The following is a 27,339-nucleotide window of genomic DNA, read 5'->3' as shown; positions in this document are numbered from 1 at the left end:
GTGTTTCTCCACAAAAAGCCTCTCACTGATTTTTAGAGAGGTCGTAGCCATGAGTTAGTGTAAGTAGAGAACTAATGGGCATTCTCGGCAGTCGTTAGCGCTGCTGTCCGGTGAGTCAGAGGAGGAGGCTGGACGCTGGCGGAGAGCAAGAGCTGGTGTTTGCAGCCCTTTTTGTCTGTGTGACTCTTACTCAATCCTGCCTGGGCTTGGCATCATTTGTAGCAATGCTCCTGTTGGTCTTTCTAAAGTGAAAGCGAAAGTTGCTCTGTCGTGTCCGACTATTTGCAACCCCATGGCCTATACGGTCCATGGAATTCTCCAGGCCAGAATACTGGAGTGGGTAGCCTTTCCCTTCTCTAGATCTTCCCAACCCGGGGGTTGAACCCAGGTCTCCTGCATTGCAGGTAGATTCTTTACCAGCTGAGCCACCAGGGAAGCTCTAATGGGGGTATAAATTCCTAAAAGGCTGGAATTAACTCTCATCCATGCTTGCATCACTTTTCTCAGAGACAGAAGTTTTGTACCAAACACTAGCCGAGGATTATGTGCAAGACAGTTGGGTCAGTATTTGAAAGAAAAAACTTAGAAGTTCGTGTCTCCTGCTTTCTTGGGCCTTTTCAGTCGAGGCTTTGACCCTGGGCCAGATGGCTCCCTCCCTCATTCTGGGCTCGCTCACAGCTTTATCTTCACTCCTTCTCCTGCCCTTTTTGACTTTGTACTCAGCAAACCCACTTGTTAGGGTGAACACAGTTTATTCCATCCATCCTCTCATGGAGTCATTCCTACTGCTTGTCTGGCACAACTGAAAGGCAAAGCTTACCCCCACGCCCCTCTGCCACCTTCCCCAATGCACGGCTACCCCTCACACTCGGGAGGGGCGGGGCAAGGGCTGCCCTGCTTCCCACTCCCCACCACTTCTTTCAAACCTTGTTTTTCACTTCTTAATAACCTCTTTCTTTAAGGAAGACAACAGTGGGGGCTGGTTTTAAATTCTGAAAGTGCATGAACCTTTGAAGCAACTTCCACACCATCAGCTCTTCTGCCACCTTCATAAATCATAAATTGCACCATAGCACACTGAGGACGCTTCGGTTGGACATACTTTCTAGAATACAGTGGTGGTGCTTCTGCTTGGGGAGGCCTGTGTTAACTAAGGGTCACTTGTCTTCAAACTGTTGGTGTAAGTTATACCACATGAATATGTGTAAACATACATACTTTATTTATACGTTATGTAAACTGAAGAAATGTGAGTACAGAAAAGAAACTGATTTCCATAAAAATCAGGTTGAATGCTTTGGAAAGGCGTGATAAAAACAGTTTTTAAAAATGTAATGAAATAACTGTAAACAAGGTAACTATTAGGTGACAGGGCAGCGGTGAGTAAAAATATGAGCAAGAACCTGCACTCAGATTGCTTGACGAGTATCTTTAGTGCACTTTAAGGAAATAGAAATTGGAATTCATAGCTGTATGCAGTATTGTTTATCTAAGAAATATGACCTGGAACCCCTATTTAAAGGAGGGGCTTTGGCCTTACATGAGAAGTTTGGTAGAGGAGTAAACTGTGTATTCATATGTGTATTTTAGGTTAATATTTACAGTTGTAGTCATATTTTATGGTTTCTTACTATCCAGCTGTTTTGTCAGTCATCCAACTCCTGTCCCCAGTTTGGTCAGTTAAGAGGACTAATACCATATTGTTGAGTCACTAAGTCGTGTCTGACTCTTTGCGACCCCATGGACTGTGACACGCCAGGCTCCTCTGTCCTTTATTATCTCCTGGAGTTTGCTCAGATTCATGTCCATTAAGTTGGTGATGCTATCTAACCATAAAAAGTGCTCACTGAAGAAAACTGAGAAAGTGTGGGAAAAGATGGAAGAAAATAAAAATCACCTGTCTTCATAACCCAGTGAGAACATTGTTTTCTACATTTGAATTCATACCCACTTTTTAATGGTATGCAACTGTGAATAATGTGCATCTCTCTATGAAATCCGTAGTACTTGTGTATTTCCCCATCTCCAGTGCCAGTGCCCACCACACACCACCTTCCTGGATGAATTCAGTATCTGATCTGCTCTACTCATAACCTCTATATTCAGTTGGTTTTCCCAGCCAGGTACATATAATCCTTATTCCTCAGTGAGGCACTAGTCTTAAATCAGTTGCCTTTCCTGCCGTGGCAGAATTGGCTTGACAGCCTAGAAGGAAACATGAAAGTCTCTTTCCTCCTTGTGGGTAAAGCACATTTTAATAGGCAGCTTTCTGTTTCGTGCCCTGTGGACCCCATTCTTAATTCTCAGAGTGTCTGGATACCCACGCAGGAGCTCTTTCTGGTTCAAAATAAGTCTGAGAAAGAATCAACAAAGTAGAGAGCACCAGCTCTCAGAAGGCCTAGAAGTTCTTCCATATCTTCTGGCAAAAAGACACTGGAGCCTCCACTGCCAGGTGCCCCAAGGGCAGCAGTCAGAGTCCCCAAGGCTCCAGGCCTCTCCAGCTCTTCTCCCCAATCCCCCCAGTACTGTCAGAAGAGGAAGAGATGCATGTCGGCATCCACAACTCTTAGTGACGTCTTCCCACTGCCTTCCTTGACAGTATTGTTGTCACTGGTTTTTTCCCTTCTCCTCTTAGCTTCTGAGATTTCTCAGTTAATCTTCTAACTCGGCATCTGTGTCTCTCATATTTTGTTCCTTTCCTTTTGTTTTAGGAAGCTTGAGGTAGAGGGTATAGGGGTTCTAAGTCCTAATGACAGCTCTGCTGTTGATTTTCTCAGCTGTGAAGGTCCTGCGCGGTGTAAGCATAGTCAGATGTCAGGACCAAATGACCTGTGTGTGTGCGCGTGTGCAGGCGTGTGTGCATGTACACACATGTGCCTATACATGGATATGCACATGTGCATGTGTGTTTTATAGCCTTAGGAAGCCTGAAGGAACTAACAGTGATCCCATACTTAGATCTCTTGAGACAGACTCTAGGAAACTTTTATGTAGAAAGGTAGGGACAATATTTTTATTTTTGACTAGACAGTTGTATAAATGTGTTAGAGTGGGGTGCATCCTGCATCACAGTAATTGAATGTGCAGCACACTCAAGCATGCCTCCTTGCTGCTTATTTAGCACATTAATATCTACCTTTACACATCTGCAAATTACAGCCTCCTGGCAGCAAATGCTAGAATTAGTGTTGTAGAGCAGTTCCCATTATCCTCTGGGAAGTGCCTTCCATTGTGACTGTTTCCCCTCCTTTCTTTGTAAGAAACTGCGAGACAAAATGGAGAATCCTATGGTAAGATCATTTTAAAGGTACAGACTGAAGTACTTGGTACAAAAGTCAGCTGTCACAGCAACGTTAGCTCACCTGTGTTGTTCCTGAATGCTGTCATTGCTCAGCTTAGCCTAATAGCGCACAGATGGAGTCTGGAGAGCATGTCCTTGTTCTAGTCGGAAATAACGTCTTGTGCTCTCACTTTGGGCTCTTCAGGTGATGAGTAAGAGAGACCCACTCCCGCTAACTCAGGAGACAGATGTATTCAGAGAACCTAGTAGGTTCCAATGTAATCCTAGGGCAGGAAGCACTTTACAGTTGGAGCTATAGAGATTGGAACTGGGCAACAGAAAGCAGCGTTTTTTTTTTTCTATGTATCTTAGTAAGTAGGTCGGTCAAGTCACTCTCAAGACTCTTGAGAGTCCCTTGGACTGGGAGATCAAACCGGTCAGTCCTAAAGGAAATCAGTCCTGAATATTCATTGGAAGGACTGATGCTGAAGCTGAAACTCCCAATAGTTTGGCCACCTGATGCAAAGAACTGACTCATTGGAAAAGACCCTGATGCTGGGAAAGATTGAAGGCAGAAGGAGAAGGGGATGACAGAAGATGAGATGGTTGGATGGCATCTCCAACTCAATGGACATGAGTTTGAGCAAGCTCCATGAGTTGGTGATGGACTGGGAAGCCTGGTGTGCTGCAGTCCATGGGGTCGCAAAGAGTCAGACACAACTGAGCGACTGAACTGGTCAAGTCACGGCCGCCCGCCCCACTGTCCTGTCTGTAGACAGGCAGACCTTTTAGGGCAGCTTGTTAAGGGTGAGGACAGGCACTCCAGGCCTTCTTTCTACTCTATCATAACTCTCCATGTATCCTTTTGTCTTCTGCCCTGCCTGTCTCCATCCTGAATGCGCAGAAGATGAATTTCACCAACTCAGCCCATCTCTTTGCCCAGGACGCTTATGCGTCTGATCAGCCTGTGGGTTGGTTGCTCTTGTGTTAGATGTTCTTTCCTCACTTCTCCAGTTGGCTGTGTTTTGGGCAGTAGCAGAGGTTCTGGCACTTAAAAAAAAAAACAAAACCCTGATTCTCTCCTCTCAGGATGGGTTTTGAGTAGATGATGATAGATAAACCTTGTGAGAATTGACTTCAGCTTGTCTTAAAAGAAGCATACCTGTGACTGTGTAATGCTTTGTGGTCATATGAATTTGCTTTGTTTGGGTAGTGCTTCTTAAGCATGAGCTTTATGATTTTCGGTATCCTTTTCATTTGTTTTTTCAGCGTTCACTCAGATTCATCCTTGTCCAGACTCTGATATTTGTAAACAGACAATGGCATGTGTTTGGGATAGAGACTAATATGGATAGCAGGGTTCTCTGGTGAATTTTGAATAGGAAAGTCTTCTAATGATAACATCTAATAACAACATTACCAAAAAGATCTTCATGACCCAGATAATCATGATGGTGTGATTACTCACACTCACCTAGAGCCAGACATCCTGGAATGTGAAGTCAAGTGGGCCTTAGGAAGCATCACTATGAACAAAGCTGGTGGAGGTGATGCAATTTCAGTTGAGCTATTTGAAATCCTAAAAGATGATGCTGTGAAAGTGCAGGACTCAATATGCCAGCAAATTTGGAAAACTCAGCAGTGACCACAGGACTGGAAAAGGTCAGTTTTCATTCCAATCCCAAAGAAAGGCAGTGCCAAAGAATGCTCAAACTACCACACAATTGCTTTCATCTCACACGCTACTAAAGTAATGCTCAAAATTCTCCAAGCCAGGCTTCAGTAGTATGTGAACCGTGAACTTCCAGATGTTCAAGCTGGTTTTAGAGAAGGCAGAGGAACCAGAGATCAAATTGCCAACATCTGCTGGATCATTGAAAAAGCAAGAGAGTTCCAGAAAAACATCTACTTCTGCTTTATTGACTATGCCAAAGCCTTTGACTGTGTGGATCACAAGAAACTCTGGAAAATTCTGAAAGAGATGGGAATACCAGAGCACCTGACCTGCCTCTTGAGAAACCTATATGCAGGTCAGGAAGCAACAGTTAGAACTGGACATGGAACAACAGACTGGTTCCAAATAGGGAAAGGAGTATGTCAAGGCTGTATATTGTCACCCTGCTTATTTAACTTATAATGCAGAGTACATCATGAGAAACGCTGGACTGGAGGACGCACAAGCTGGAATCAAGATTACCAGGAGAAATATCAATAACCTCAGATATGCAGATGACACCACCCTTATGGCAGAAAGTGAAGAAGAACTAAAGAGCCTGTTGATGAAAGAGGAGAGTGAAAAAGTTGGCTTAAAGCTCAACATTCAGAAAACTAAGATCATGGCATCTGGTCCCATCACTTCATGGGAAATAGATGGGGAAACAGTGGAAACAGTGTCAGACTTTATTTTGGGGGGCTTCAAAATGCAGATGGTGATTGCAGCCATGAAATTAAAAGACGCTTACTCCTTGGAAGGAAAGTTATGACCAACCTAGACAACATATTAAAAAGCAGAGATATTACTTTGTCAACAAAGGTCCGTCTCGTCAAGGCTATGGTTTTTCCAGTAGTCATGTATGGATGTGAGAGTTGGACTGTAAAGAAAGCTGAGTGCCAAAGAACTGATGCTTTTGAACTGTGGTATTGGAGCAGACTCTTGAGAGTCCCTTGGACAGCAAGGAGATCCAACCAGTCCATCCTAAAGGAGATCAGTCCTGGGTGTTCATTGGAAGGACTGATGTTGAAGCTGAAACTCCAATACTGTGGCCATCTGATGCAAAGAACGGACTCATCTGAAAAGACCCTGATGCTGGGAAAGATTGAGGGCAGGAGGAGAAGGGGACGACAGAGGATGAGATGGTTGGATGGTATCACCGACTCAATGCACATGGGTTTGGGTAGACTCTGGGAGTTGGTGATGGACAGGGAGGCCTGGCATGCTGCGGTTCATGGGTTCACAAAGAGTTGGACATGACTGAGCGATTGAACTGAATAACATAACGTCCATACAGTGTTAAATATTCCTTTGTGCTTTTCTTAACATCTAATGCAGGATTCCTGGCTATAGTAGATCTGTTGTGCTTGTTGCTATGTGAACCTTCCCTCTACTCTTAATGACTCAGTCTTTTTTTATTTTAATCTCTGTGTTTACATTTAGGGTACTCTTCCTTGGGGAAGTAGAAATGTGCTACACCTACAGTTTTGTTAGTTACTTTATCATCAATACTCTTGAAAACAGGTTCTTAAAACAATGAAAATGACATGTTCAGTGGCAGTAATAATCATTTCCTAATACTTCCTTTTAAAGATTGGTAAAGAAAAAACCTCTTAAAAAGATTGAAATTTTTTTAAATAATAAAAAGTAAAGAAAAAAAAGATTGATGGCTCAAATATTGGATTGGCCAAAATGTTTATTTGGGTATTATTGGAAGATGGTATGAAAAGCTCAGAAGAACTTTTTAGCCAACTCAATATATCACAGATAAAAGTAATTTGATAAATTATTATATTTTAGGGTTTTGGTTTCTATTTAAGAAATATGAAAGTTTTATTAGAAAGCTCATTAGTAGAACTTGCATTTTACTCTAGATATAAAGGAAATGAATTTTTAAGCCAGTAGTTGAAATTTGGTTGTAATGTTGGTGATTTTTAAAACCTTTTTCATTTTTATGGTATTTTACCTGAACAGAAGTGTCCTATTTGAGTATATATATGCTGTCATACTTTCCAGCGCCCCTGATCACTCATATCCTGCGAGTGACAGTGACAGAATTAGCATGACCCAGCATTGACTTTCTCGACCAGTAGTCCCCAAATCTAGCTTCTCTTTTCAGAATTACTTGCTAAATGTTTTTTATTGTTTTAAACCACAGATTCCTAGGGTACACAGAGCTACTGCATCAGAATCTCCACAGGTTCATTTTACCTGTGAACTTGCTAAGGAATTCTGCACATGCAGTTTTGGGGACCCCTCTAGGGCACTAGTTCCCCATCTGACCAGAAAGAAAGTCTCTCATCATTATACTTGATTGTACTTGGAGAATTATATGGGCAGAGTTGTTCTATTTAAGAGAGCCATGGGAATTTGTAAGGATGCATGCAAATACAGATTTTGCCATTACTGCCCCCAAAATACTTCTGGCTGGCTGATGATACATGTGAGTCTTCTTGTCTAGAGTTTCTCAAGGATCATGATGCAGTTCCTAATTATAGCACTGATGCACTGTGATTTGTGGAAATGCTTGAAAAATCCTTGTTCACATGTGGTTTTAGGAATCATGGTGGGTCTTTGAGTTTCAGAAGTTGGCTGCGTCTATCTGGACTGTACCATCTTCCACATGTTACGTTTGTGTCAAACTTTAAAAAAAAATAATGCTGTTATAATCTCATGCTATTGGGCAAGCTGATGTCATGAGGAGCTAGCACATTTTAGCGGAGTTGGACTCATTTCCTGTTCTGTCGTGAATGGAAGAGCAGTTACGGTGCTATGTACTTGGAGGAGCGGTTTTGTGGAGATGTATTGGCGTTGTATATGGCTAATGAAGCATCACTTGATGAGTTTTGTACTTACTGCTTTAAGTGTTGGAAGTTCTTGGTCAGCTTTGTGCTGTCGTGTCACTAGGTGGAGATGTAGCCTTGTTTGGTGGTGTAGCCACAGCCCAAAGAGTATGTCTGGATTTCTTTTCTTATTTCAAAAGAACTTTAGAGATATTTGATGAGTTTTATTATACCCTATGAAAAAAACTTGTGAACTTAATATAATTCTAAATTATCCTCTCTTCATTAAGGTTTAAATCCAGTCCTACTTTAATATCTGTTTTTACACTGATGAACTCTTTAAATTTCTTTCTCCTCTGGCTAATGTTTCTTTTGGCTAGCCCTCATTATTTCCTCTTGTCAAAGAGATTCTGATGTCTCTTTCTGTGGTTCTTTATAGTGGTTTAATTCTAAAAGTTTAATAGAGTAAGAATTTTTACTCTAAAGTCAAATATTAGGCAAAATTGAAATTTAGTAGTGATACGAGGTAAATGAACCAAAACTTACAGTCTGAACATACCCTAATTTTATCTTTTGTATTATTTTAGGTTGACATTGTCAATTTTTTATATACTTAATTTCTGTCAGGCTTATTTTCCCCCCTTCCTTCCTTCCATTTTTTCCTCTTCCTTCTTGAATCTTGAATGTGGCTCCTTTATGCACAGTACTGATGTGAAGAGTTGAAAAGAAATGTGAGCCTGTCTCCAAAGAGCTGATAGCCAGTGGAGGACATTGCAAATGTGACCCCGAAGCATTTTAAAGCAATTTGAATATCTGATCTTTAGAAATGATAAAGATGGAACTTTAAAAAAAATCTCCTTACTTTGGAAGACACTCTGACTGTTCTTCAGACATTTAAATATAAAGCTGCTAGATGATCAAGCAGTTTTTCTCTCCTAGGTATATACCCAAGGGAAATGAAAATAAATCTTCACCAAAATAACTTGCACGTGAATGTTCATAGCAGTGTGAATGAATGTGTGAATGTTCACATGTAATACCCCAACAGTGGAAACAATCCAAATGTCTGTCAGTGGATAAATGAATAGACAGAATGTGATATATCTGCACAATGCACTATTAATTCAGTGATAAAAAGAAATTAACTACCGATGCATGCTCTAACATGGGTGACTCTTGAAAACTTTATGCTAAGTGAAAGAAAAAAGTCACAAAAGGCCATATATTCTATGATTTCATTTATATGAAATGTCCAGAATAGGAAAATCTGTAGAGACAAAAAGTAGATTAGTGATTACCTAGGGCTGGATGGGAGTGGGGTAATGACTGTCCATGGTTATGGAGTTTCCTTTGGGGGAATTGGAAGTGTAACATTAATTGCGGTCATGGATGCACAACTTTGCAAGTAAACTAAAAATCATTGAATTGTATGTGCACTTTCAATGGGTAACTTGTATGAGAATTATATCTCAATAAACCTGTTTTTTTTTAAAAATAAATTATCAAAAGGCTTACACTTGATTAAGTGAAAGTGAAAGTCACTTAGTCATGTTCAACTCTTTACGACCCCATCTACTATACAGTCCATGGACTTCTCTAGGCCAGAATACTTGAGTGGGTAGCCTTTCCCTTCTCCAGGGGATCTTCCCAACCCAGGGATCAAACCGAGGTCTCCTGCATTGCAGGCGGATTCTTTACCAACTGAGCTATCAGGGCAGCCCACAGTTGATCAAGTCAAGGAATATTTGTTGGCTATCTAACAGTCATGGAATGAGTTCTATGTGAGTTACAAAACCAGTGTAAGGCACAAACCCTGACCTCAGATTGCTTACAGGTGAAGAGAAAAGGCACACATGCAGTATAAAACAATTGACTGTCGCTTTCTGAATTTGTTCCCATCTTTGGGTTGTAACTTCCTGATTTCTCTCTTCCCTTCAACCTTCATGGCTCTGATCTTCTAACCCTTTATCTGTTTTTTCTTTCAAAAGCAAACTGTTGCTCCTCAGATTTTGATACAATAACAGCCCCAACCTGTTACCTGGGCTCCCCTGGTAGCTCAGCTGTTAAAGAAGCTACCTGCAATGTGAGAGGCCTGGATTTGATCCCTGGGTTGGGAAGATCCCCTGGAGGAGGGCATGACAACCCACTCCAGTGTTCTTGCCTGGTGAATCCCTATGGATTCTAGTCTGGAGGGCTACAGTCCATGGGGTCACAAACAGTTGGACACGACTGAGTGACTAAGCACAGCACAGCCTGTTACCTTTAACTACCTAAAGGACATTTAAAAAATTTTATTGAAGTGTAGGTGATTTAAAGGACATTTTAAAGCAAGAGTAGTATCTCCAGTAGCTTAAATTGTGTGGCTCACGGAAATCCATTCATTTATAAAATACATGTTGGTGTTTCACTTACAAAGAATTGGAAGATCTTAAGAGGCTTAGCATTGCTATTTTTGAAATTGCAACACATATCTTTTTGGTACAGTTTAGTCAGGTTGCAGACTGGTCAGGAATACAGTCTTGAATTTATAGATTATCATGAAAAATGCCTTGCAGGAATATTTAAAAGTTTGTTTTGTATAGAGCTGGCTTATGTTGTCATTGGGAGACCTGGGTTCAATCCCTGGGTTGGAAGATTCCCCTGGAGGAGGGCATGGCAATCCACTCCAGTATTCTTGCCTGGAGAATCGCCATGGACAGAGGAGCCTGATGGGCTATAGTCCATGGAGTTGCAGAGTTGGACACAGCTAAGCACAGCATAGCAGCATGTTGTCATGAATAAGCATTTTGATATTCTTGTGGTCATTAAAACTAAAAGAGGAATTTTGGTTTAGTTACTGTGATTCCTTTTTTGTAGCCCAAAAAGGCTTTTTTTTTTTTTAAGGCGGTAATTGCTTAATTCTAAATGTGTCAGGTTACACATTGTCCTTGTTTATTAAGCCTGTCTGTTTGAGTCCATGATATTAGTGCATCAGGTAGACTTTTTTTTTCTCTCTTTGCAGATGCGTATGAAACCGCCAAGATGCTTTGTGAACAGTATTATCTGGTAGCTCCAGAGCTGGAAGTTGAAGAATTCAATGGTAAAAGAAAAATCATTTTAACCTTAGATACAAATGAGCTGACTAAAAACCTGACTCTACCTGAACTGTATTTCACTGAGATCCTCAAATTGTGTTGCTTTGTCATCTTTTATGTGTTCTTAAAACCCTTTCTGTGTCTTTGGTCAACGAGTTTTTGTACAGTAATCTATGAGAACCCCCAGGTTTTGGAACAGAAGTGATCAAGGTAGAAGATGCACAAAGACATAAACACACAGTTCTCAAAATAACAGATGCCAACAGTCATTAAACAAATGGGAAGGTGTTTAACTGTAATAATCAAAAAAGGACAAAGGAAAACAAATGATATTTTTGTCTTTAAAAATGGCAGTGATTAAAACATTTTAATGCTTTGAATTGATGCCCAGAAAAATACCTTTCCCCAACACTTGCATATTTCTGGTGTAAGTTTTAATTGGTGTAGCCTTTCTTTCTTTCTTTTATTTATTTATTTTTTTTTTGACTTAGTTTTGTTTATTGTTATGTTAAAAAATAAAAGAGATAAAAGATAGTGCTAAGTTGTGTCCAACTCTTGCAATCCCATGAACCGTAGCCTGCCAGGCTCCTCTGTCCATGGGATTCTCCAGGCAAGAATACTGAAGTGGGCTGCCATTTCCTTCTCCAGGGTAGCCTTTCTTTAATAAAAGGCTAACAGTGTTCTATCTCTTCGCCTAGTACATTAAATTAATAATGTTTATATTCTTTGGTCCAGTAAATAAACTTCAGAAAATTTATTATAAGAACATAGAGATTGCACAGATCTATGTATAAGAATGATGATCTCAGTAGGTTTTAAAAAAAAATTTTATTTGTTTATTTATAGTTGCACTGGGTCTTCTTTACTGCCCGGTTTCTCTAGCTGTGGTGAGTGGAGGCTAGTTTCTAGTTGTGATATGTGGGCTTCTCACTCCAGTGGCTTCTCTTGTGGAGCACAGGCTTCTAGGGCACGGGGGGTTTGGTAGTTGCAGCTCTCAAACTCTAGAGGGCAGGCTCAGTAGTTGCGGTGCATGGGCTTAGTTGCTCCGTGGCATATGGGTGCTTCCTGCACCAGGGATTGAACTCGTGTCTCCTGCATTGACAGGTGGATTCTTTACCACTGAGCCACCAGGGAAACCCCACAGTGATTTTCTTATAGAGAAAAATTAGAAAACAACCCAATTTTCCACCGTGCTGCTAAGTCACTTCAGTCGTGTCCGACTCTGTGCAACCCCATAGACGGCAGCCCGCCAGGCTCCCCCACCCCTGGGATTCTCCAGGCAAGAACACTGGAGTGGGTTGCCATTTCCTACTCCAATGCATGAAAGTGAAAAGTGAAAGTGAAGTGGCTCAGTCGTGTCCGACCCTCAGCGATCCCATGGACTGCAGCCTTCCAGGCTCCTCCATCCATGGGATTTTCCAGGCAAGAGTACTGGAGTGGGGTGCCATTGCCTTCTCCACCGCAGGGGTTATTAATTCTGACATACCTATAAGATAGAATACTATGTAGCCATTCAGAATAATGCTTTACAGAATATTTAATATTTGAGAAAAGTTGTAAACATAGGCTATAAAAGTTTTCTATTGTTCAGGTTCATTGGATAATATGTCAAAGGATTTATTACCATCATAATACAAATAGCAGCTCCCTGAATAGTGGCATTTTAGCTGATATTTATATTAGTTGTATGAAACTATATTTACGTGCACTTTTTTATTGTAAGTTATGAAAGAGACATGCTTACCATAAAAATACAAACATAAATGTAGAATAAGAAGTAAAAGTCCCCACTATTCTGTCTCCCATACAGTTTTGTTTTTTACATAAATGAGTCTAAAACCATACATGTTCTTTAACCTACGTATTTCACTTTACCTTAAAGATCTTGGCATGTATTTCTGTCTTTTAGAGATTGTCCGTGGTGTAGATTATCTTAATTTATGTAATCATTTTTCCGTTGGATGGGCATCTAGGATTTCTAATTTCCCCATGTTCCATATGATGGGGCATGAAGGGGTGTGTGTGGGGGTGTGTATTTGGAGGATGGGAAAACATGAATGTATGGAAGTATTTCTGTTGGTTACATTCTTAGAAGCAGAGTGACTGAGTCTTAGGGTATGGGTTCTTAGGCTATGCATTAAAGATAAACCACATGCCCTCTCAAAAATATTCCAAAAATCTATTTCTCTTATAATGAGTTGAAAATGTGAAGACTTCAGACTGCCATGACAATTCCCCTGCCCCAATATTCTACTGGGAGATAGAGAATCAAAGCTGCTTGCCAAGTCTGTTGGGTTCTCTGAAAAGAGTTGCACCCCTATTTTACCAAAATACACCTCTAGGACCAAGTAGATTTTGCTTGAGTATTTCTGAGAAGCAGCTTTATTTCTCCCTACTGGCTAGGTGGAACCTGACCTCACCATCCAGATTTCTGTTCATCAGACGTGGAACTTGCACTCACCGGTAGTGATTAATTGCTCTTTGGCATGAGTGCCAGCCTCACTTGCTTGGTCTTGCTGATGCCTGGTGCCAACCAGGTCAGCGCATTCCTTCCCCATCTCTCTGGGCAGTCCACCCCACCATAAGAGAAGCTTTCCAAGCATTTTTGGCACCATCTTATGTGTGATTTTTGAAGCCCCTTCTGCCATCACTGAGAGAAATGAATGCTGGTGGTTACAGATAGCCTCTAGTTTCCTGTGGCTTTGGGTGGTGTCGTTAGGATTTCTACTTGTTATTTCTTGAATGCCAAAGCTCTTTGCGAGTGCAGTTCAGGACTGCATTGGAGCTCTCACAAGCTTCATCATAGAGACAGCAGGTCAGAGGTCAGTCATGAATACCTTAAGCAGACACTGGGTTTTTGTAGCAGACTCTTTCCCAGCTAGGAATCAGATCCAGACTCTGTGGATTCATTTTCAGAGCCTGTGTGAACTAGCATAGCACCTTCTTCAGGACGCTCCCATTTTCCAACCCTGCTGGGTCCACCGGGTCCCTTGAACAATCGTCAGTGATAGCACTCACTGCCCTCTGCTCTGCACTTTAGAGGAGTAAGGCTGCCATTACCCTCAAAGAAAAATTTGTTGCTACCTGAGAATGTTAAGTTCTGTTAGATTGACTGACCCCTCATCTCATTTTCTTTTTTTTCTTGCCCATTGCAGTCCCTTGAGAAGGGAGTAAATAGGGTTATGCAGAACATAGTGTGTGAATACCATCAGTATTTACAGTCATCACTAGCATTTTATATATGGGGGCCTAGCTGTAGTAATCTTCCTTTTTTTTCCTTTTAGTAATACATTTCAAGCAACATTAAAAATAACAGAATTTTACTTACCTTACATCAGGTTTCAAATATTACTGGTTAGTTACCCACAGCAACCCATGTGGTTGCTCCAAAGATAGGTGGCTATTCCACTGTGCTTTTTCTCGTTTCCACGTTCTCTTTCTCTTTTGGCAACTGCCAAAACATGAAGTAAGTAAACCTTTTTACTTACCTTTTTTGCGTTCACATGGTAAAGCAGCATGGCTGAAAGACATGAAGTTTGTAGCCAGCTCAGGGGGTGGAAATCTGTATCCTGACACTTAGGAGACAAGTCACTTCACCTCTGACACTCAGCTGTGAGCTCTCCTTGTGAGGTGATGGAAGGATAAATTTTCTAAGTCCTCAAATAGAGCATAGGCATGTGCTAGACATGTAATAAAGGCTGGCTACTGGAAGTCAAGGTTGACTTGGGAAAGATAAGACTTCTGGTTACCACACTGGCATTTTTTTCACCTTTTCTAGATTAGTCTTTCTTGTCAAGAGGTTGATTCATAGCTTTAGGTTTTGTTGGAAAAGTAAAAATTTCCGTTCATACTATGTGTATTTTGTTACAAGAGGGTTCATAGAAAAAGTATGCATCTATCCTGGGATCTTTGACCTATGTCTAGTTTCCTCATATTGGATACTTCTGTGGATATTTTTAGTTAGATGCTTCTGCACAAGAATTGAAAAAGCCCTTACTGTAGCTGTGTTGACACTGTTGAAATTAATTTTTTAGTAATGGTAATAGCCAACATTTATTTATTGATGGCTTACTGTGTGGCAGGCTCTGGGTAAACTAGTTTATCACTGTTATTTCATTTAATCCTTACATTAACCCAGTAAGATATGAGAAATAATTTTATTTATTTTCTTTAAAACTTTTAAATTTTATGTTGGTATATAGCCAGTTAACAACGTTGTGATAATTTTAGGTAAACAGCAAAGGGACTCAGCCATACATATACATGTATCTGTTCTCTCCCAAACTCCCCTCTCATCGGGGCTTCCACGTAATGTTGAGCAAAGTTCCCTGTACTAGAGAGTAAGTCCTTGTTGGTTATCCATTTTAAGTATAGCTGTGTCTACATGTGCATCCCTCGCTATCCCTTCCCCCCATTCCCATCCTTGTATTGTGCCCATTATAGAAATGGAATGCTGGAGACCCAAATGCATTGAGTTCCTATTAATATATACCCCTCCCTTGGTGTCTGCAGAGGATTGGTTCTAGGACCTCTCCCCAACTGCCTGTGAATTCCTAAATCTATGGATGCTCAAGTCTTTTATATGAATTGGCATAGTACAGTCAGCCCTCTATATCCAATGCTTCTGCATCCACGAGTTCAACCAATCATGGATCAAGTTTCTCATTTTCTCTGCTTGGTCTCCTTTTTTTTTTTTCATTCTTATAGGACAACTATCTGAAAATTAAATTCTTTATATCCAACATAGGGTTCTGTTGGCATTTATTAAATGTCTTTTCAACTAATGATGTTTGGAGCAGTGACTATACAAATAGAGACTTCATTATTTCTTGAGTCTTGAGCATGAAAAATCTGGGCCACTTTTTCCACTGACTTTTAGAAATGTGCCCTTAGGTGAAAATTCATATTCCATTTATGCCTTATTTTAGAAAGCCAGCAAACATCTATTAAGGGTCCACTCTGTCAGGCCCCTGGCTAGGCCCAGGATTAGGGAAGAGCTATGGACCAAAACACTTGACATGGTTTAAAAAAGAAGGAAAGATATCTAAACTATGATGTTCTTGAAGAAAAGTACAAGTAATTGAGCAAGCCCTCAGATGGCTCCTACAGAATGCTGGTTGAAAAAAAGCTATCAAAAGTACTTCAATTTCCCTGAGATTTGGACTGAAGAGGTTGATCTCAGAAGACTATATAACTAATCATGCCTTCTGGTACAAGAGGGACCAAGCACTCAGCGTGTTCCTGGGGCTCCGTTAAAAAGACCACAGGGAATATAAACAGAAACAGCTGAGAACCCAGGGGGACTCATCAGTCGGTCCTTGATCCCACCTCCAGCCAGAGAGTAACCAGGCGGAAGCGCACTAGCTGATTGACGGGACAGAGCAGAAGAAGCCACGAAGGAGGAGGCTGCGGCAGAAATGGCACCGGATGATCCTGGAGGGGTGCTGGGGGCAGAGCTGGGAGGGGCCAAGGACTGGATTGGGACATCAGAAGATGGGATAAATGGAGAACCGGTCTAAGGTGGGGTAAGGATGGGTACTGGGAGCAGCTTGACTCGGCTCTGCTCTCCTGCTGACAGCCACTAGCATTTTCCCTGGGGCAAACAAAATAGTTTCTTCCAGAACAACCTGGGAAAAACTAGGGCTGTTTGTGTAACTTTTCCCAAAGTAAAGCCCTCTCCATTCAAACATTTGGGGGACCCTCCAGTCAGAGGCTGACTGGCTGTCTGCTCATCCTAAAGCCAGTGGAAAAGTCTTGACCAGGCACTCAGAGCTTCAAGTCAGTCTTCCCACTTAGGGGAAAGCTGCCAGGGGAAGTCAACACCAGCTCCCTCAAATGAATAATCTAGTTCCTCATTCTTCAACAAGAATATTACAACCAAGGTATATCAGACTTTGGGCAAAATACCAGCAGCATGAATGAAAACCTGACTTGGATTGAACTTAGCTGCATTGTCCTGATCAGAAGACCCCCCCTGCCTTTCTAAATGCCAAAATAAAGTGATTTCAAACCCGAATGGTGTACCTAGTTAAACCTCCAATCAAGTGAATCAGAGGTATAAAGATTGAGAAATGTGTCTTGCATGAATAGCTTTCTGAGGTAGGTTATGTGACTTACCAGATGGTGTGTATAATGTAGATATAAGAAATAGCAGACAACATTCTAGAACTTCAGTCAAAAACAGTTGAAGTGATGGCTATGCATCACTTATGTGTCTATTACATCTCTTGTCCAGTTACCCAAGAGGAGGAGGAGTTAGAAACTCTAGGAAATAGATCAAACTGTATCAGAAATACATGGTCCAAACATTTGGCAACCTAAAAAGGTATCATGATTTTGAGCTGTTGGAGGTGGATAAAGTGAATCCATTTCATCTTAAGCCTGAGAACATTCTCCTTCCAATGATGCATAACTCAACACATTGGACTTATAAGGAAGGAACCGTCTTTCTGGAACGTTCCTGTGGCCATGCTGAAGTGGGCAATATTTACCTGGTTATGTTACCAACATATATACTTTTTACAGGAAACCCACTTTATTTTATTTTTTAAATTTTTATTGAAACAGTTGATGTTGTGTGAGTTTCAAGTGATTCTGTTATATATGTGTGTATATTCTTTTTCAGATTATTTTCCATTATAGCTTATTACAAAATATTGAGGGTACCTCCCTGTGCTGTAGAGTAGATACTCGTTGGTCATCTGTTTTATATATAGTAGTGTGTATATGTTAATCCCAAACTCCTAACTTATCCCTCCTTACCCACTTTCCCCTTTGGTAATCATAAATTTGCTTTTTTGTTTTCCATATTGCATATATCATAAGTTTCTTTTCTATATCTGTGAGTCTATTTCTGTTTTGTAAGTAAGTTCATTGATATCATTTTTGAGAGTCCACAAATCAGTGATATCATGATATTTGTCTTCACTTAGCATGATAATCTCTAGTTGCATCCATGTTGTGGCAAATGGCATTGTTGCCTTCCTTTTTATGGCTGAATAGCATTCCATTGGATATATGTACTACATCTTCATTATCTGTTCATGGACATTTAGGTTATTTCCATTTCTTGGCTGCTGTGAACATAAGGGTGGTTGCATCTTTTCTAATTACAGCTTTTTAAAAAGAGCCTGTAGACAAAGTACCTAAGAGTTCATTAGGGTTACAGAATAGAATGGAAAAAACAGGAACTGAAAGACTGAAGCATACATAATATTAAAGCTGCCTCTGTGTGCAGAGTGATGGGAAAAGGGTACAGCAACTTTTACTTTTCTTCTTTTAAAAACTTAAAAAATCATCAGTATAGTAGTCCTACCTTTTCCATAGGGGATACATTCCAAGACCCTCAGTGGATGCCTGAAGCCACAGATGGTACCAAACCCTGTTTATATACTTTGTTTTTTTATAGACATACATACCTATAATAAAATTTAACTTAAAATTAGGCACAGAAAGAGATTAACAACAGTAACTGATAATAAAAGTTATAACAATGTACTACGATGTAAGTTATGTGAATGTGTTTGCTCTTTCTCAAAATCTAGAGATGTACAGAGTACATTTAACTTAAATATATACATACTCTACAGCCATGTGATGCTTTTGCAATTTGAGGTGTGACAGCAAAACTATTATAGCACAGATTTCTTTTTCCCCCTTTCCTTATTAAGTAGAGAACTTTCACCTTTTCACATAAAGGAAGCTCTTCTCAACTTCTCTCTTGTCATGAAGGTTCAGTCAAGTAATGTATTTGCAAGCTCTTTGTAAACTGCTCAGATGCAAACAAATGCTCACTCTCCTTTATATTACTGTTAATTACTTGCTTTAGTAGAGGAAGTAGTTAAGTTGAAATCATAACATTTCTACTTGAGAAAGTTTATGCAGTGTCGATCTCTTAATGATTCCGGGTCATGAGGAGGAGGAAAGCCTAAATTGTCCAATATCTACTCTCAAGCCTATGCTGGGGTTCAGGGTTTCACAGATTTTCCTCGGAACGTCTCTGACACAAGGAGAAAGGACTGTAGGTCTCTGGTGGTTGGTCTGCTAGCTGCTGATAGCATGCCGTGTTTGTCATAGTTTAACAGAACTTAATGTTCCTATTTCATCCATTTCTCCAAGAGAATGTGCCCCTTTTGCTCTGTGGTTTCACCTCCCTCTGGTTGACCTCCGGGGTCACTGGTGGTGGTGGAGGGTAGCCCCCATTTTGAGAAATACCAAGAGATACTTGAGGGCTTCCATGGCAGCTCAGTGATAAAGAATCTGCCTGCCAATGCAGGAGACACAGGACCACAGGTTCAGTCCTTGGGTTGGGAAGATCCCCTGGAGGAGGGCATGGCAATCCACTCCAGTATTCTTGCTTGGGAAATCCCATGGACAGAGGAACCTGGCCAGCTACACCCCATGGGGTTGCAATGAGTCGAACACAACTGAGTGACTAAGCATGCACCATGCAGGGGATTTTTGGGTGCCCTATGTAATGCTCAGAACATTAGGACATAGGTAATGATATTCCACAGCTTTGCTCGACTTAAGTTCCAAAGAGAAAAATTTGCCCAAGGTCATACAGCTGGTAAGTGAAGGAGCGGAATTTCATCCTGCTTTTAGAGTTGGAAGCCTCCATTAGCTTTTTGTAGCATTTTTTTTACATACTTGGAAGTACGGATGCAACAACATTCTTGACTTTCTTCTAGTCTTCGTCTTTACTCATTGACGGTTTTGTCTCTGTTTTCAGCCAAAGCTCCAAACAAACCTATTCAGGTAGTCTATGTGCCCTCACACCTCTTTCACATGCTCTTTGAGTTGTTCAAGGTAAGTGGAATTTGAAAATATGGAAAGAAGTCTTCATTTTAAATTACTTTGATTCAGGCATAATGGATTCATTAGATTAGCATAAGAAAAAGGTTTTGCATAACCATTTAAAAAATGCTATTTCTGATATCCTGTGGGTTTTATAATTTGTACAGAGATGAAAAATTGCTGTGTATACTATAGTTTTTGTGAATATTGGTACATATTGATTTTGAAGCTTAGTTTTACCATTGTGACTTTATGTAAAATCCATAGTGTTTTTTCTTTAAATATGAGCTTAGAGATGCTTTTTAGTTTCCAAGCCTGGCACAAACTTGATTAGTGGTAGCCAGATCAAAATAAAAACACGTTTATGCCTCTTTTATGCTTCTAAGTGTTAACCGTGTTGATGCATTAGCAATTGTTCCAGTCCTGAAAGATACGTTAACACTCTTACACAGTTGAGTCATTTTAGAAAATTCAGAAGCTCTGGCAGAGGCAGAGGGGAAAGATGTGGATGGGCTGGACCAAAAAGGACCCCCCCACACACATAAAAAATAGAACCAAAAAAAGTAACTCTCTACAACTTAAACTGTTGCTTTTATTAACTGATAACTAATGGCATGTAAGTAGCAGTATTACAAGCACAAGGCACTTTAGTAAAATTCCATTTCTTCCAATGTGTAAAACCCTAAACTGAACACCAGAAAAATCAGTTATGCTGATTTGCTTCCCCAAATTATAGTGTTACTGATGTGACATTTAAGGTTGAGATGGGCATTCAGTTGTGAACTTGTTCTTCAAAAGCTGTGGCTTTTTCAGAATTTCTTTTCACTTGACATTTCTTTGACTTCTTTTTTTTTCCCCAGCCAAATGATTTATTTTTGTGGGAAGCCAAAATCCTCTCTGGTTTTCCACCTTCTTTAGAGGAAGAGTGCTCTGTAAATGCAGACTGATAATCAAATTTAAAGTGAGTCAGTGAGCCTTTACAGCCTCATTACATGTGATAAAAACATCCCTCTTGGTTAAAAAGTTGAATAATTTTAATATCCTAAAGCAAAAACAAAAAGAAAAAAAGGAAGGAAAGAAAAATAAGCATTTAGTATGGTGGATGAGACTGAAATGAGATGAAAAAACAAAGCCTCAGAAAATTTTTCCTTGATCTGAACGCATGTTAAGTTCTTTAGAGGGAGAAAAAAGTGCCATAGAAATCCAACTAATATTTGCCCCACAAAAGAATTGTTGTGTATTGGTAAAGTTTTGCTAGCTTCTTTAAAGTAGTAGTTTGTGAATGGGTGTCACGCTAAAAAAAAGGTTCTGTGATTTCAGAACTCAATGAGAGCAACAGTTGAACTATATGAAGATAGAAAAGAGGGCTACCCAGCTGTTAAAACCCTGGTTACTCTGGGTAAAGAAGACTTATCCATTAAGGTAACTGCTATATTTGTACATACACTTGAATTATCAGTTAGTTTCATAGTGTGTAGACATTGAAGAATCAAAGGGAAGGAAAGAGAACTGGCTTTGAGTGTCTTTTTTATGGCCGAGTAATATTCCATTGTATATATGTACCACATCTTTATCCATTCATCTGTGGATGGACATCTAGGTTGCTTCCCTGTCCTGACTATTGTAAATATTGCCGCTACGAACATTAGGGTACATGTGTCTTTTTCTGTTATGGTTTTCTGAGGGTATATGCCCAGCAGTGGGATTTCTGGTTCATATGGTAGTTTTATTTCCTAGTTTTTTAAGGAGTCTTCATACTGTTCTCCATACTGGCTATATCAGTTTACATTCTCACCATCAGGGTAATAAGGCTTTTATTTTTTGATGATGGCCATTCTGACTGGTGTGAGATGATAACCTCATTGTAGTTTTTTTTTTAATTGATTTATTTTAGTTGGAGGCTAATTACTTTACAGTATTGTAGTGGTTTTTGCCATACATTGACATGAATCAGCCATGGGTTTACATGTGTTCCCCATCCTGAACCCCCCTTCCACCTCCCTCCCCATCCCATCCCTCTGGGTCATCCCAGTGCACCAGCCCTGAGCACCTGTTTCATGCATCGAACCTGGACTGGTGATCTGTTTCACATATGATAATATACATGTTTCAATGCTATTCTCTCAGATCGTCCCACCCTCTCCCTCTCCCACAGAGACCAAAAGACTCTTCTATACATCTGTGTCTTTTTTGCTGTCCTGCATGCAGGGTTATCATTACCATCTTTCTAAATTCCATATATATGTGTTAGTATACTGTATTGGTGTTTTTCTTTCTGGCTTACTTCACTCTGTATAATAGGCTCCAGTTTCATCCATCTCATTAGAATTGATTCAAATGTATTCTTTTTAATGGCTGAGTAATACTCCATTTTGTATATGTACCACAGCTTTCTTATCCATTCATCTGCCGATGGACATCTAGGTTGCTCCCATGTCCTGGCTATTAGAAACAGTGCTGTGATGAACATTGGGATACACATGTCTCTTTCAATTCCAGTTTCCTCGGTGTGTATGCCCAGCAGTGGGATTGCTGGGTCATATGACAATTCTGTTTTCAGTTTTTTTAAGGAATCTCCACACTGTTCTCCATAGTGGCTATGCTAGTTTGCATTCCCACCAACAATGTAAAAGAGTTCCTTTTTCTCCGCACCCTCTCCAGCATTTATTGTTTGTAGACTTTTGGATAGCAGCCATTCTGACTGGCATGAAATGGTACCTCATTGTGGTTTTGATTTGCATTTCTCTGATAATGAGTGATGGTGAGCATCTTGTCATGTGTTTTTAGACATCTGTATATCTTCTTTGGAGAAATGTCTATTTAGTTCTTTGGCCCATTTTTTGATTGGGTCATTTATTTTTCTGGAATTGGGCTGCAGGAGTTACTTGTGTATTTTTGAGATTAATTCTTTGTCAGTTGCTTCGTTTGCTCTTATTTTTCCCCATTCTGAAGGCTGTCTTTTCACCTTGCTTACAGTTTCCTTTGTTGTGCAAAAGCTTTTAAGTTTAATTAGATCCCATTTGTTTATTTTTGCTTTTATTTCCAATATTCTGGGAGGTGGGTCATAGAGGATCCTGCTGTGATTTATGTCAGAGAGTGTTTTGCCTATGTTTTCCTCTAGGAGTTTTATAGTTTCTGGTCTTACATTTAGATCTTTAATCCATTTTGAGTTTATTTTTGTGTATGGTGTTAAAAAGTGTTCTAGTTTCATTCTTTGTTGACCAGTTTTCCCAGCACCACTTGTTAAAGAGATTGTCTTTTCTCCATTGTATATTCTTGCCTCCGTTGTCAAAGATAAGGTGTCCATAGGTACGTCAATTGATCTCTGGGCTTTCTATTTTGTTCCATTGATCTATATTTCTGTCTTTGTGCCAGTACAATACTGTCTTGATGACTGTGGCTTTGTAGTAGAGCCTGAAGTCAGGCAGCTTGATTCCTCTAGTTCCATTCTTCTTTCTCAAGATTGCTTTGGATATTTGAGGCTTTTTGTATTTCCATACAAATTGTAAAATTATTTGTTCTAGTTGCAAAGAGTCGGACACGACTGAGCGATTTCACTTCACTTCCTTTCAAAGACAATGGGCTGCTTTTCTGGGTGCCTGATGTCCTCTGCCAGCATTCAGAAGTTGTTTTGTGGAGTTTGCTTAGCGTTCAAATGTTCTTTCAATGAATTTGTTTCCTCCGCCATCTTAGGACCACCTCCCTCATTGTAGTTTTGATTTGCATTTCTCTAATAATTAGTGATATTGAGCATCTTCTCGTGTGTCTATTGGCCATTTATATGTCCTCTTTGGAGAAATCTGTTCAGGTCTTCTGCCTGTTTTTTTTTTTAATTGAAGGATAATTGCTTTACAGAATTTTGTGGTTTTCTGTCATACATCAACAAGAATCAGCCATAGGTACACCAATGTCCCCTTCCTCCTGAAGTTCCCTTCCATCTGCCTCCACATCCTACCCTTCTAGATTGTCACAGAGCCCCTGTTTGAGTTCCCTGAGTCACACAGCAAATTCCCATTGGCTATCTATTTTACATATGGTATTGTAAGTTTCCATGTTCCTCTCTCCATACATCTCATCCTCTCCCTCCTTCCCTCCCCCGTGTCCATAGGTCTGTTCTATATGTCTGTTTCTCCATTGCTGCCCTGAAGATAAATTCATCAGTACCATTTTTTTAGATTCCATATATATGTGTCAGTATGCAGTATTTCTTTTTCTGACTTACTTCACTCTGTATAATAGGCTCTAGGTTTTGGCATCAGGTGGCCAAAGTATTGAAGTTTCAGCTTCAGCATCAGTCCTTCATGAATATTGAGGACTGATTTCCTTTAGAATGGACTGGTTTGATCTCCTTGCAGTCCAAGGGACTCTCAAGAGTCTTCTCCCAACACTATAGTTCAGAAGTGTCAGTTATTCAGCACTCAGCTTTCTTTATAGTCCAACTCTCATGTCCATACATGCCTACTGGACAAACCATAGCTTTGACTAGATGGACCTTTGTCAGCAAAGTAATGTCTTTGCTTTTTAATATGCCGTCTAGGTTGGTCATAGCTTTTCTTCCGAGGAGCAAGCATCTTTTGATTTCATGGCTACAGTCACCATCTGCAGTGATTTTGGAGTTCCCAAAATTAAAATCTCTGACTGTTTCCATTGTTTCCCCATCTGTTTGCCACCATGATCTTGGTTTTCTGAATGCTGAGTTTTAAGCCAACTTTTTCACTCTCCTCTTTCACTTTATTCCTAGCTTTTTAAGGAAGCTCTATACTGTCTTCCATAGTGACTGTATCAGTTTACATTCCCACCAGCAATGCAAGAGGGTTCCCTTTTCTCCACACCCTCTCCAGCATTTATTATTTGTAGACTTTTTGATGATGGCTATTCTGACTGGTACTTTGGCCACCTCATGCAAAGAGTTGACTCATGGGAAAAGACTCTGATGCTGGGAGGGATTGGGGACAGGAGGGAAAGGGGACGACCCAGGATGAGATGGCTGGTTGGCATCACCGACTCAATGGACCTGAGTTTGAGTGAACTCTGGGAGATGGTGATGGACAGGGAGGCCTGGCATGCTGCGATTCATGGGATCGCAAAGAGTCGGACACAACTGAGCGACTGAACTGAACTGATTCTGACTAGTGTAAGATGATAACCTCACTGTAGTTTTGATTTGCATTTCTCTAATAACAAGTGATGTTGAGCATCTTTTCATGTGTTTGCTAGCCATCTGTATGTCTTCTTTGGAGAAATGTCTTTTTAGGTCTTTTCCCCACTTTTTGATTGAGTGGTTTGTTTTTCTGGTATTGAGTTATATGAGCTGTTTGTATATTTTGGAAATTAATTCTTTGTCAGTTGTTTCATTTGCTATTATTTTCTCCCATTCTGAGGGTTGTCTTTTCACCTTGTTTGTAGTTTCCTTTGCTGTTTCTGCCAATTTTTTGATTAAGCTCTCTATTTTTCAGATATTGAGCTATATGAGCTGCTTATATATTTTGGAGATTAATTCTTTGTCAGTTGTTTTGTTTGAAATTATTTTCTCCCACACTGAGGGTTGTCTTTTAATCTTGTTTATTGTTTTCTTTGCTGGGCAAAAGGTTCTAAGTTTCATTAGGTCCCATTTGTTTATTTTTATTCTTGGAGCTGGGTCAAAGAGGATCCTGCTGTGATTTATGTCAAAAAGTGTACTGCCTGTATTTTCCTCTAAGAGCTTTCTAGTTTCTGGCCTTATATTTAAGTCTTTAATCCATTTCGAGTTCACTTTTTGTATGGTGTTAGGAAGTGTTCTAGTTTCATTCTTTTACATGTAGGGTTCCAGTTTTCCCAGCAGCAGTTATTGAAGAGACTGTCTTTTCTCCATTGTGTATTCTTGCCTCCTTTGTCAAAGATAAGGTGCGTGGGTTTATCTCTAGACTGTCTTGTTCCATTGGTTTATATTTGTTTTTGTGCCAGTACCATACTGTCTTGATGACTAGCTTTGTGGTATAGTCTGGAAAGTTGATTCCTCCAGCGCCATTTTTCTTTCTTCAAGATTGCTTTGGCTATTCAGGGTCTTTTGTGTTTCTGTATGAATTGTGAAATATTTTTGTTCTAGTTCTTTGAAAAATACCATTGGTAGTTTCAGAGGAATTGCATCGAATCTGTAGGTTGCTTTGGGTAGTATAGACATTTTCACAGTATTGGTTCTTCCAATCCAAGAACATAGTATATTTCTCCATCTGTTTGTGTCTTCTTTGATTTCTTTTATCTGTGTCTTATGGTTTTCTGAATACAGGTTTTTTATCTCTTTAGGTTTACTCCTAAGTACTTTATTCTTTTTGCTGCAGTGGTGAATGGAATTGTTTCCTTAATTTCTCTTCCCAATTTTTCATTGTTAGCTGATAGGAATGCAAATGATCTCTGTATATTTTATATCCTGTGAGTTCACTATATTAATTTATTAGCTCTAGTAATTTTCTGATGGCATCTTTAGGGTTTTCTATGTATGGTATCATGTCATCTGCAAAGAGTGAGAGTTTTACTTCTCCTTTTTCAATCTGGATTCCTTTTCTTTTTCTTCTCTGATTGCCATGACTAGGACTTCCAAAACTATGTTGAATAATAGTGGCAAGAATGGGCACCCTTGTCTTGTTTCTGATCTTAGAGGAGATGCTCTCAGTTTTTCACCATTGAGAGAAATGTTTGTTGGGGGTTTGTCATATATGGCCTTTATTATGTTGCGATGTACTGAGCTGTGCTTAGTCGCCCAGTTGTGTCCGACTCTTTGCAGCCTCATGGACTGTAGCCTGCCAGGCTCCTCTGTCCATGGGGATTCTCCAGGCAAGAATACTGGAATGGGTTGCCATGACCTCCTCAGGGGATCTTCTCAACCCAAGGATCGAACCCAGGTCTCCTGTGTTACAGGCAGATTCTTCACCATCTGAGCTACCATGGAAGCCCATTATGTTGAGATAGGTTCCTTCTGTGCCTCCTTTCTGGAGAGTTTTTATCATAAATGAGTATTGAATTTTATCAAAGACTTTCTCTGCATTTATTGAGATGATCATATGGTTTTTATATTTCAGTTTATTAATATTGTATATCACATTGATTCATGAATGTTGAATCCTTGCATCCCTGGGATAAAGCCCATGTGATCATGATATATGATCCTTTTAATGTGTTATTGGATTCTGTTTGCTAGAATTTTGTTGAGAATTTTTGCATCTGTGTTCATCATTGATATTGGCCTGTGGTTTTGGTATCAGGATGATGGTCGCCTTGTAGAATGAGTTTGGGAGTTTTTATTTGTAAGTACTACATTAGATCCTTGGCTTAAGTTACCTTGTTTAAACTTCATTAGAACCCCATTTTTAGGGAGCTGATCAAGATCTCAAATCCAAGCCTATTGGATGCTGACCCCAGTTGCCCACCTCCCTTGTTTTATACCATTCACAAAGGGACTGTATTTCTTTGGGAGTTGAAGCCCTTGCACAGTTTAGAGTAATCTGTCATATACTTTATGTAATGAACTCCTTGCCACCTGCTAAGTATATGGATGATGACTTTTTCTTCTTTTAATATTTTTGTACGTTACAGATAAGTGACCTAGGTGGTGGGGTTCCACTCCGAAAAATAGATCGCCTTTTTAACTACATGTATTCAACTGCTCCGAGACCTAGCCTGGAGCCTACCCGAGCCGCCCCATTGGTAAGCCTGTCAAGC

The 27,339-nt window shown here is 40.0% G+C and overlaps 1 protein-coding gene across 2 annotated transcripts in view; it reads left to right on the top strand.

Annotated features, from left to right (window-relative positions):
• PDK3 (pyruvate dehydrogenase kinase 3) overlaps positions 1 to 27,339 on the top strand; it is a 78,758-nt gene that overhangs the window by 40,759 nt on the left and 10,660 nt on the right. The window contains exons 6-9 of one of the 2 annotated variants that reach the window (XM_052663023.1): positions 10,776 to 10,853; positions 19,580 to 19,656; positions 20,965 to 21,066; positions 27,214 to 27,324. In XM_052663023.1, the coding sequence (XP_052518983.1) occupies positions 10,776 to 10,853; positions 19,580 to 19,656; positions 20,965 to 21,066; positions 27,214 to 27,324 (368 nt within the window). The remainder of the gene's footprint in view (positions 1 to 10,775; positions 10,854 to 19,579; positions 19,657 to 20,964; positions 21,067 to 27,213; positions 27,325 to 27,339) is intronic. The other variant, XM_052663025.1, reaches the window with a different exon arrangement.

The sequence above is a fragment of the Budorcas taxicolor genome, chromosome X (genome assembly GCF_023091745.1).
Source record: "Budorcas taxicolor isolate Tak-1 chromosome X, Takin1.1, whole genome shotgun sequence".
NCBI classification, from domain to species: domain Eukaryota; kingdom Metazoa; phylum Chordata; class Mammalia; order Artiodactyla; family Bovidae; genus Budorcas; species Budorcas taxicolor.
The sequence above is the reverse complement of the archived record's forward strand: the minus strand, read 5'-3'. Positions and strand labels throughout refer to the sequence as shown.